The sequence below is a fragment of the Amblyraja radiata genome, chromosome 15 (genome assembly GCF_010909765.2).
Source record: "Amblyraja radiata isolate CabotCenter1 chromosome 15, sAmbRad1.1.pri, whole genome shotgun sequence".
Taxonomy (NCBI): domain Eukaryota; kingdom Metazoa; phylum Chordata; class Chondrichthyes; order Rajiformes; family Rajidae; genus Amblyraja; species Amblyraja radiata.
In genome coordinates, this window is record NC_045970.1 from 10,882,114 (window position 1) to 10,894,247 (window position 12,134).

The window sequence follows — 12,134 nt, forward strand, 5'->3', positions numbered from 1 at the left end:
GCTGTTATGGTAGCTGGCCAGCGGGGGCGACAAAATGAGTGAGTGGTGGGGGGGGGGGGGGGGGGGTGGAGGATTTTATTAAAACATGAGTACATAAATGTTTTGAGGAGTGCAAAATTGAATGAGCTAGCGACATGGAAAAAATGACGGAGTTTCATGATGGAGTGCTGGCGGACCAAGGAATCAAAGGCCGAATCTGGCACACACGCACGCACGTGCACGCACACACACACAGTTTTAGTATATAATTAGTATTAGTATAGTTTAGTTTAGAGATACAGTGCGGAAACAGACCCTTTGGCCCACCGAGTCCATGCCGACCAGCGGTCCCCGCACACTAACACTATCCTAGACACACTAGGGACAATTTACAAATTTATCACGCCAATTAGCCTACAAACCTGTAAGTCTTTGGAGGTTGAGAGGAAACCGGAGCTCCCGGAGAAAACCCATGTAGGTCACGAGGAGATCGTCAAACTCTGTACTGATGGCACCCGTAGTCAAGTTCGAACCCCGATATCTGGCGCTGTGAAACAGCAACTCTTCTGCTGCGCCACCTTTCTTTCAACAGCTGTTGCCTGATCCGTTGATTGTTTCCAGCATCTTCTATCTTTATTTCTTAATACCTTTCAGTGATGTTGGTTGAGACATAAATACTGGTCAGGCTATCAGAAGGACACTGTTGTCATTTACGGGGAAACTCCATGCTGTATTTTACACACAAATTAAGAGCATGAGCGGGTTATTCATTGAAATGTGGTGCTGGCTCGAAGGGCCGAATGGCCTACTCCTGCACCTAATTTCATGCAAATGGTCCAGAAGGTTATGAATTTTTTGCACCAGGGTCTTCAAATAAGTTTCTTCTGATATCTGCATATCAACATTCAAGACTGTTTGATAGAAAGTGAGCACTTCAGGAAAACTCAGCATTAAAAGGCCCACCTCTAAATGCCCTTCGAAAGGTCTCCTGATGTCCATCCACTTCAACTGATTTAGCACATGGCATGCAAGGACCTTCACAATGCTACAAGGTAGGTAGTTCAGGATTTTGACCAATTGACAAGGATAAATGAGTAATCTATTTCTAAGGCATTATGTTGTATAACCTGGAGGGGAACCTCCTAAAGTGCTATTCTCATTTATCTTATGCCATTAATGCTTTGGGGCATTCAACGATTTGGGTTTGGGAGGTGTTGTCAAACAGGCTTTGGCAAATTGCTGCAACATTCCTCGTAGGTGGTATTTTCTCATTCTGGAGATTAAAATGGATGAAAAACTGCTACCTTTAATTACATGTAAACAATAATCTGCGCTAGATTGTGAAATCTTTTCCTATTATATTTGTTTAGAAATGCATAATGATGATTTTATGTTTACATTCATCAACATTTAACTTCAGTTTTTAGTTTGGTTTAGAACTGCAGTGCGGAAACAGGCCCTTCGGCCCACTGAGTCTGCACTGACCAGCGATCCCTGCACATTAACACTATCCAACACACTACAACAACCACTCGAGTTCTAATCTAACCCCTGCTTCTGTTCGCATGGATGTTACAGGTTTCTCTGTGACTGCATGGATTTGTCATGGGGCCTACATTTGCTAGGTTGCTAGATAAATTGGCCATTGTATATTACTGCAAATTATATAAGGAAGATGTCATTGAGCTGGAAAGAGTGCACAGAAGATTTACTAGTGTGAAGTTCTCGATGGCCTGAACTACAAAGAGAGGTTGGGCAAGCCAGGACTTTATTGTTTGGAACATAGGAGGCTGATCTTATAGAGGTGTATAACATCATGAGGGGAATTGATTGGGTGAATGCTCAGTCTTTTACCTAGGGAATCAAGAACTACAGTGGATAGGTTTAAGGTGATAGGGGAAAGATTTAATAGGAATCATGTGGATTACCTTTTCATACAGAGGGTGGTGTATATATGAAATGAACTGCCAGAGGAAGTAATTGAGGCAGGCACAATAACACCATTTAAAAAACACAATTGGACAGTTACATCCCTGGAAATGGTGTAGAGGGGTATAGGCCAAACACGTGTATGGCACATAGATGGAGCATCTTGGTCAGTTATGGGCCGAAGGCTTGTTTACATGCTGTTTGCCTCTATGACTCTGTGGGTGAGAGGTAGGTACATCAAAAAGGGAGGTTTAATGCACGTGTGTAAGAGAAAAGATAACAGGAAATAATATGTGGGAATTAAAATGATGGGGTTGCTCTGAAAACTGGCATAGACTGAGTGGCCTTCTTCACTGTTGTAAAGTAATTTGAGATTATTCAAGGCTACACAATCTTTTAAAATGTGAGGGGGGCAGGTGCTCCATTCTGTAAAAGGTCCCAATGTGATTGTACAAAAAAATGATGTGCACAACCTCGCTTCAATAGTCCCACATCCCTTGAGCCTCTTCCCCTCCCATGAAGAGTTGGATTACTAAAGTTTGATTAGTGCACTGAGTAATATCCCTTTTGTAACTGTATAGCACACATGGCCCTGAGCATGTTAAAACACAATGTAGGTGTTCCTGGCAAAGGAAGTGGCTTGGTCTTCTATGCTGCCCATGCTCACTCCAACATTGCATCTTTGACACCATCCCTATGTGCCTAATCCTAATTATTCTTTCGTCATTACCATCTGTAATTTGCCCCAGACATCTGGACTTAAGAACAGTAAGATGCCCAAACATCAGCACTTAAGAACAGCTTCTTCCCAACTCTTATCAGACTCCTGAACCAATCAACTGTTTCACCCCCCCCCCCCCCCTTTCTGGAGGTGCTGCCATCTACCCTTAATTCTACCTTCTCTCCATAATTCCGCTATTGCACATCATTATCATGTTGCACTACTTTAGATTGCACGACAGATTTTGCACCATTCAGCTGTTTTGCATTCGTCATTGTATTTTCTGTTGTTTTTTTATCATTTTCACGTACATTGTGTACTCTATGAGCCTCATGCACATCAAGAATTTCACTGCACCTCGGTGTAGATGAGAATAACCTCATCTGAATCTAAATCTGAATCTAACCCTTTGACTCCTCACTTTAAAGTAGGCCCCATGATTTAAGACATAACCCTGTCTCTCCCATCATCATTTTGTATACCTCTATCATGTTCCTCCTCAGCATCCCCCACTCCATGGAAAACAAATTCAGCCAATCAGGATTCTCTTCCTTATTGCAACATTCCTTCCCAGACAACGCCCTGCTAATTCTCCTCTCCAGTACAATATTCCTTGTATAATGTGATGAGCAGAACTGTGCACAATACTCTAGCTGTGGCCAAGCCAAAGTATTTTTAAGTGGTAGTGGTACCATGCCTTCATGGTCTTATTTTCACTAATGAAAACAGAAATCCTGTAGACCTTCTTCACTACCTTTAGAGATCTATGAACCAGTTCACCAAGCTCTTTCTGTGGACACTGCCATTTATGGCATCTGCCTTACCCTTATTCATCCTCTTAATATGCATCACTTCACATTTATTGCAATTAAAATCCATATGATAGTGTTTGCCCAATTTATTCACCAATTGATATCATGCTGAAGCCTAAATCTATCCTTATTATTTCAACAACACCAATTTTTTCATCATCGACAAACTTGCTCATCATACTCCTTTGATAATGTTTTTAATGCAGAAAACAGTGAGTGTGGTCCCACCACTGAATTGCGTGGTACATCACAAGTCACAGGCTTCCGACCATACAAACAACCCTCCACGTTCACTCTATTCTCCTATTACCAAACAACATTGGATCCAATTTGCTGGGGATCACATGGTCTCTTATCCTTTTGAATTAGCCTTTCATGTCAGACCTTGTCAAAGGCTTACTGATGTCCATGTAGACTACATCCACTACATTGCCCTCATCTGTATATTTAGTAACAGGTTGAACACCGATTTTCCGGCAACCGCCCACCCCTATAGCCCGGACAAAATTACGAGAGCTCAGTTGAAATTCCCTGAGTGTCGTGCGTGGTGAGCGCTCTTTCTGGTCGTGTACCGCCATGGTGAAAGAATCACCTGTGCTCTCAATCTTCCCACCTAACTGTTTCGCAAAGACAATACAGTAACCCCTTGTTTTAACGACCCCCTTGAGTTTCACTGTACCTTAATTGGTACACGTGACAATAAAATACCTTTGAACAGACATCAAATATAGCGGACAGACCTGCCGACCCATCCCCGACTCCCACCGTCTCCCTGGCCGTTTAGAGCCCTGGATTTCTACTCCACTCCCGGCATGCCATGGAGCCCTTCTTAACCCACCGACAGTACACAAAGTGCTGGAGTAATTCAGTGGGTCAGGATCTCAGGGCAACTTGGACCTTTCCTGAGACTGATTCAGTCGGCTGAGTTACTCCAGCACTTTGCATCGTTTCACTTTAAAATTAGGCACCGTTGCCGTTGATCTGCACCAGCGATCCTTTCTTCACCGGTTTACACGGCTGTTGTTGCATCACATTGTAGCCCCCAGGGACAGTGCTTTCTTCAGGCCGCTGCCACCATCACCCTGGAGCTCCCTCCCCTCTCACCAGCTGCCGCTTTCAAGGTGGAGTTTGTCAGTGACTCCGGGAGGGGAAGGAGGTGGTGGCGACCCGAAGTAAGTGATGTCGCCAGTGGCTGCAACGTGAGCCACAATAACAGCCGTGTGAACTGGTGAAGAAAGGCTCGCTGGTGCATCGGGAGTAACTCAGCTGACTGAATCAGTCTGAGGAAGGGTCGCGATGTCACCTCTCCATGTTGTCCTTAGATCCTGGGTGCAGAAGGACTCGCTGGTGCACCTTGTGTGCCATTCGGCCCTTCGAACCAGCACCGGCATTCAATATGATCGTGGCTGATCTTCCAAAATCAGTACCCCATTTCTGACTTCTCGCCATATCTCCTTACTCCCTCTGGGTGAAAAGGTTTTTCCTCATCTCGGTTCTAAATGGCTTACCCCTTATTCTTAAACTGTGGCGCTTGGTTCTGACTCCCCCAACATCGGGAACATTTTTCCTGCCTCTAGCATGTCCAAACCCTTAATTAGCGATGTTACAATACCTACCTTCAGCGGCGCTGAAGTTCTGCCACTGGTCGTGTGCGCGACTTTGGTGCCTTTGAGAGGGGGGGGGGGTGGGGGTGGGCAGGATTAAAATGCCGTTTTGTACTGCCTATCGGGCTGCTGGCTGCTGCAGAAAAAACGATCCACCTCCCGTTCACGCTATATTTAATAAAAAAAAGTTTTTAAATCGCTGGACAATTTAATGTTTGGATTAAAATAAAATGCGACTTCGAACGTCCTCAACGCCTACAATGTGACGGATCGCAAGAATGGGACGAAATAAAGTGTAAGTCGTCTATTTCACATATAATCTTGCTTCTTAGGATGGCTTTAATCTATGTTGCGAAAATGTGATTTGGGCCCCATATGAACCGGCAGTGTTTTTCCTGCCGATACGGAGTTAAAATTCACCGCAAATGCAACGTTCCAATCGATCGCGTTCCAGAAGCAAGATGATTAAAATGCCCATTTTTTTGGAGATAAGCTGTCTAAATGTCTATATTTTGTGGATTCTCTCTCTCCATGATCATTATTTTTAAACTAAATATTCACAACAGTTTGAGTCACATGTATTGTGCAAAAAACAATAATTTGATTATATTTTGGGTGGATGTTTCAAGATTTTTAATTTATGGGAATTAAACATTAAATTCCTTCCATCTGGGATATAAATTCATGACAGTGAGATTTAAAAATCATGTTATATTGTGAATTCTTGTGTGAATGGGTTAGTTTGTCATTTGGAGTGCATACTGTCGTTGTGTCCTTGGGCAAGACACTTCACCCACCTTTGCCTGTGTGTGAATGTGTGTGAATGTGTGTGAGTGACTGGTGGTGGTCGGAGGGGCCGTAGGCGCAGATTGGCAGCCACGCTTCCGTCAGTCTGCCCCAGGGCAGCTGTGGCTACAGAAGTAGCTTACCACCACCGAGTGTGACTGAGGAGTGAATGAATAATGCGATGTAAAGCGCCTTGAGTATTAGAAAGGCGCTATATAAATCCCATCCATTATTATTATTATTATTTGGATACTTAGGCTATTAAAAAAAATTATCCTTTTCTTAAGAAATGGAATTTACAGGACATTGTTAATGGGAAAGTAGTGGGCAGAAAGGCATGTCATGAGTGGTTTGAAGAGCAAAAACATGTAGTTTACAATGCCAAAATTGAAAAGTTGAGGAAAAACAAGGTGTACAGTTGCTTATTGATTACAATCTGAGGAGTATGATGATGCTGCTGATTATGATATGCCAATGTACCAGCTAGCAACTGATCTTCTCCATAAAGACTTGGTTTATTGCTAGAAATTGTAATTTATTTACCCATCTGTTATGGACTTACAGGATATACTACAATAATATTAAAGCTACCATAGCGCATTCTTTTGTTTTTTGTACAAAAATCCAAAAATTCTGGAATGAAATATTTGACTTCTTTACAAAATCAATTAAAATAAAACTGGTACCAAAACCAGAATGGATCATTTTTGGAATATCGGAAGGTAACCCTGAACTAAACGTGTTTCAGAAGAATTTACTCAATTACGGGCTAATAATTGGAAAAAAGCTCATACTTAAATTCTGGAAAAATGCGCCTACACCAACAATAAAAATGTGGATATCAAATATGTTTGAAACACTACATCTGGAAGAGATGAGATTCCTCTTAGCAGGCAAAGCAGACCACTCCCAAAAGACGTGGTCTACGTTTTTTGAACTATTACAAGCATAAGGTGCAATAGTAATTTAAAAAATAAATAAATAAATAAATAAATAAATAAAAGGTGCCAGGATCTGGCAACGGGGGGGTAAAAACCCCCCAACAAAAACAGACTTGGTTGGTAGTCCCCTTTCTGCGGAGGTTAATGTTATAATAGAGCGATTGTTTCTCCTTTCTTTTTCCTTCTTTTCTAGGGTCTACTTTCTTTCTTTACTTCCTTCTCTAACTTCTTTTCTAAGGGGCTTTCTGATATGATATGAAAGTGAATTAGGTGTCAAATTAAACTTCTTTTTATGCTTTATCTGATGAGATAAATTACACACTTGATTTTTAAAATCTCAAATTTTGTAACATTGCTACCTTAATAATCTTATATGTTCCGATAAGATTCCCTCTCATCCTTCTAAATTCCAGAGTATACAAGCCCAGCCACTGCATTCTATCAACATATGACAGGCCTGTCATCCCAGGAATTAATCTTGTGAACCTACGCAGCACTCCCTCAATAGCAAGAATTTCCTTCCTCAAATTTGGAGACCAAAACAGTACTCCAGGTGGATTGTGCAAAACTGCACACAACACTCCAAGGCGGCATTGTCATTTCATTATCATGTGACCTCTGTTGGCCCGGAAAAATGGATAATCCAGAAAGAATCTAGAACCGAGGGCACCGGAAAATCCGGCCTTCTCAAATCTCTACATCTGAAGATTAATAAATGAGCATTATCAAGATGAAATTTGGCATGAAATGTGCTGTAAATCCTTGAAAATACAACCATCAGTTGCACATGGAATAATATAATTACCTGCCCAGTGCTTTGGGAACTCGATTAAAAGCTTCTGTGGAGCATCTGTTCTGGTATTCCTTTAAGAACCAGCTTTTCATTGTGATACGCTCACCTGCAACAGTGTTAATGAAACAGACTCTCTGGAGTGCATCCCAGATACAGTGCCAGCAACTCAACCAAGGCGAGCCCTTCTTTAAACCTTTTTGCACTCATCAAGCCTACCTTCACTGCCACACTGACTCTCATAACCTTAACGACACCCTGGTTCTGATATCACAATCAATCACTCATCAATCCCAACTAAGATAATTAAGCATGTTGATTTTTATTAATTACACAATTGTTCAAATAAAAAAAATGATTTTAGATCTCAGTGTAAGTCTCACTTCACCATTGAAACACCAACCAATCTTGCCTTTCTCCCAGCCCAGACCAGGGCCTGAGCTCTGGAAAGCTCTTCCCCTCTGCCAAAGGCACTACCAATTTTTTTCTGTGGGACCCATGTGATTATTGACAAGCTATACACATACCTTCAGCATCTCACTGTGTGACAGGTAAATTTGTAGGTCTAGATGACAGAGCTAATAATGATCAGACTGCTCTTGCTCTAAAGCATCTTGCATACCATGTTCCACTACTGTTTTGGAGATCCACATTTGACATATAATTGCGAGCAAGGAGAGAAGCCACAGGATTGATCGCTCATTGCAAACTTGAATGATTGCAAAAAACTCACTGGCATACTTTTTAATTTTAGGAGGTTTTTGGAGAGGTGTTATATACAAGCGAAGGACATGAATGGAAAAGCTTTGTTGCTAAAACAGTGGGAACAATGCATCATCATCTCGGAATAGGGGTTAGTGTTACACCCATGATTGCTGGGTGGAAGACAGATGGATAAAAGATAAGTAGTTGGAATAGGACTTATCCGTATAAGGATTTCTTTGCTTGATGGGAACCCACTCAATCAGATATCTTTGGCAGCAGTGCTATGAAAAGATGGCTGATTCAGAATGAGCTAATGGCAGGTCCATGATGGAACAGCATGCTCTCTTTTCCTGGGCAATGTTGCATCAAAGGGGATTAATAACATTTTATGCAACAGCACAAGAGTGATTTACAATTGCTAATGCGTGGTTGAATTTCAGAAGTACTGCAATTCAATTTAGAATAGGTTTTGCTTCAGGCAATCCTATGCCCGCAGGCAACTGAATCATCTTATCACAACCAGAGAGCAGTGCTGAACTACTATCTACCTCATTGGTGACCCTCGGACTATCCTTGTTTGGACTTTGCTGGCTTTGCCTTGTACTAAACGTTATTTTCCCTTATCATATATCTACACTGTAAATGACTCAATTGTAATCATGTATTGTCTTTCTGCTGACTGGATAGCATGCAACAAAAGCTTTCCACTGTACCTCGGTACACATGACAATAAAGTAAACTGAACTGAGCTATTGTGTATAGGATTGAATTGCATTGAATGAAGCAGACATTTGAATTTCCAGACCAGTGTGCTTCAAATGTTCTTCCAAACTATATCACCATTACACCAGTATTATATTTCTCACGCCTAACATCAGCCACCCTAATTTCCCCCAGTGCGAAATGAGAATTGTGAATAATTTTATGGTACTGATCGCACTTTCCCAAGAATTGGGTTTAATTTGGGCAGACTAATTTCATACAGGATTCACACTGATGGGAAAGATGGCCACTTTCATCTCAGTTTCCTGTGGGGTTAAGTGCAGGTTCTAAAAGCAAATGGGGAATTTGTAAATTAACTGCATCACTGACAATTCCTGTAACTATCTTTTAAATTGTATTTATCTTGGACTGAAACACAGCATTTGGTTTAAAATCTTTAGAACTACTGGGTTAATCAAGGGCTACTTAATATCCTGGATACTTAAGTATAATGAAGCTCAACATATCCCAATCATATGACTTCAAAGATAGGATACATCATTTGCAATAACAGTCCTGAGGGAACACTTTGCTTCATGGTTCAATCAATTATCATTGTTTCCTTTTGAGTGTGAAGTTAAGGGAGCAGTATGCAATTTTAAAGAAGACAATCATTTATAAGATAACACAAAAAGTTGGAGTAACTCAGCGGGACAGGCATAATCTCTGGAGAGAAGAAATTGGTGTACAGTATATTCAGTTTATTTGACTTCATATATGCACGAGGAACATTTAAAAAATGCAAAATGATGTAATAATGTTATTTATATACAGATGTATTAACCATCATATGTGCTAGTCAATTTTGCAAAGAACTTCTATCTAAATTGACAATTTTTTAATGATTGACGATTTTTACATTCATAACGAAATTGACGATTTTTACATTCATAACATCACATTGTTTGGCTTTTGGCTTTATGTGTGCTGTGTTTACCATAATAATGGTAGCAGCTGATTACATATATGGACCACTGTCATAAATTGCCCACAAAGCATCGGTTGACAAAACATCAAATCAATGCTAACTGAGAGGACATAAAATTGAGGATTAAAATAAGGAATAGTTCAAAAACGACCACACCAAAATGCAAGCCAAACTGATCAAATATAATATTTGTGCTTCTGTAGGTTTGAGATTATTTATTGCAGAAAATGTATTCCCTATATGGAAACCAAATCAGTGTATAATAATAGCCTGCGTTGCAAAAATTGACATGCATTTCCCATTATCTAAATGATAACCTACTCTTAAAACTGGAGCAATAAGTGTTCCCTTCCTACCAAGTTTATATCAAATTCACAGTTGGCCAATATTTGATTTATTTAAATTATTTTTTTACATTTTACAGCACGGAAACAGACTCTTCTACCCAACTCATCAATGCCGAACAAGTTGTTTTACTGAGCTAATCCCACTTGCCTACTCCTAGTCCATATTCCTCCAAGCCCTTCGTATGCATGTATCCAAACCGTTGTAAGGTTGTAATTATACATCCTCTACCACTTCCTCAGGCAGCTCATTTCATATACGGACCACTCTTTTTGTGAAGAGATTGCCCCTCAGATCCCTTTAAAATCACTCTCACCTTAATTCTATAGCCACTAGTTGTGGACTTCCTTACCCCGGGGAAAAGACTGGTTATTCACTTTATCTATGCAGACTGTGGCTATTCACCTTATCTGTGCTTCCAAACCATATTCCTGGAAGAAATGTTCAGCAGCAGCTCTGTTTGTCCTTATCAGGTCAAGTCAGCTGCAGGAAGGATGCTAGCCTTGTTAATTAAATATGCTAATTTCTGTCAACTTACTTTTTGCAGTTATCAGTAAAGCCCCTGAATAATCCAGGGAAATGCCAATTTTAATTAAGTGGAACAATTGTACTGTGTTACTTTCAATTGGATCTAAATTTAGACACAATATGCAATTGGTGCACCAGTGATTCACATTTTTTATTCCCCTAATTTTAACCCTTTTATTAACTGATCTATTTCTTTATGGAATTCATTTTACAAATTGCCATTCATTTTGCTTGAACTAATGAACTAATGACAGAAAATATTTTGGGTTCCATATGCTTGTTAAATATTCGATATATAGTCACACAACTGTTCACAGGTAGTGAGAATGTAAATGGCAGTAATCAGTGCACAGATTCTTGCGATTATCCAGTAAAATCAAAAAATAAATAAAATATACATTCAAATTAGATATTGAGCTCGGGCTATTGGTCCCTTGATGCTATTTTGTGCACGATAAAAGATCAAGCATTTTATTCAAGTGAAAGTGCGGAACAGTAGAATGGAGACTTGCTTGCCCTTGATTGTCCGATAATGAGTTACTTTGACAGGCTCTATCATTCATTCCCCAATTTAATGATTCCCCAAACTGGAAAGTAAAATATGCTACTCACAGCTTGACAGATGATGGGGTATTTTGTGCGATTGATCCCTCCAGCGTAGACAGCACAAGTGAGGGCAATGTGGAAACAGAAATTCAGCAGCATATGCCAGCCTTTCCTGTTAATGCGGATGGTGCTGTGAGAAGAGAAACATTTGTAATGCAGATATATTTATACCTTTGTCAAAATCAGTGAAATACAATGGGTGTTTTGATGCTAAATTTACAGGTGGTTGATAACATTGTCCTTTCTAGCAGGTGGGCGGCGCGACTTTCGTCAGCAGCGGCCTCTGCAGTCCGTCTGCGTTTTTATTATTTTATGTCTATGTTTTTATGTCGTTTTTGTTATTTTTTGTTGGGGTATGTGTGTGGGGGGGGTGGGGGTGGTGTGGGGGGGGTAACTTTTAAATCTCTCCCTGCACGGGAGACCCGACCTTTTCTTTGTCGGGTCTCCGTTGTCGTTGGGGCTGCAACGAGGAGCGGCCTCCAACAGGAAGACCGGGGGCTGTGGTGCCGACTACTCACCTCACCGTCACGGGGCTGGCCAAGTCCAGAGCGGGTGGAGCGGTGGTGGACGCTGCTGCGACCCGACCCCCGGAGATTCGGAGGCTGCAACTGCGGGTTTGGCGGACTGCGGCACCGGGAGCCCGCGGGTCCCTGGAGGAAGTCCGCTTTTCACGGCTCCCGCAACGGCGACTTCTCCCG

General features: G+C 41.2%; 1 protein-coding gene across 2 annotated transcripts in view; it reads right to left on the reverse strand.

Moving 5' to 3' along the window:
* The window catches only part of adgra1 (adhesion G protein-coupled receptor A1), a 659,066-nt gene that overhangs the window by 33,578 nt on the left and 613,354 nt on the right, over positions 1 to 12,134 (reverse strand). For both annotated transcript variants that reach the window (XM_033033639.1, XM_033033638.1), the window contains one exon: positions 11,443 to 11,566. In XM_033033639.1, coding sequence (XP_032889530.1) covers positions 11,443 to 11,566 — 124 coding nt within the window. The remainder of the gene's footprint in view (positions 1 to 11,442; positions 11,567 to 12,134) is intronic.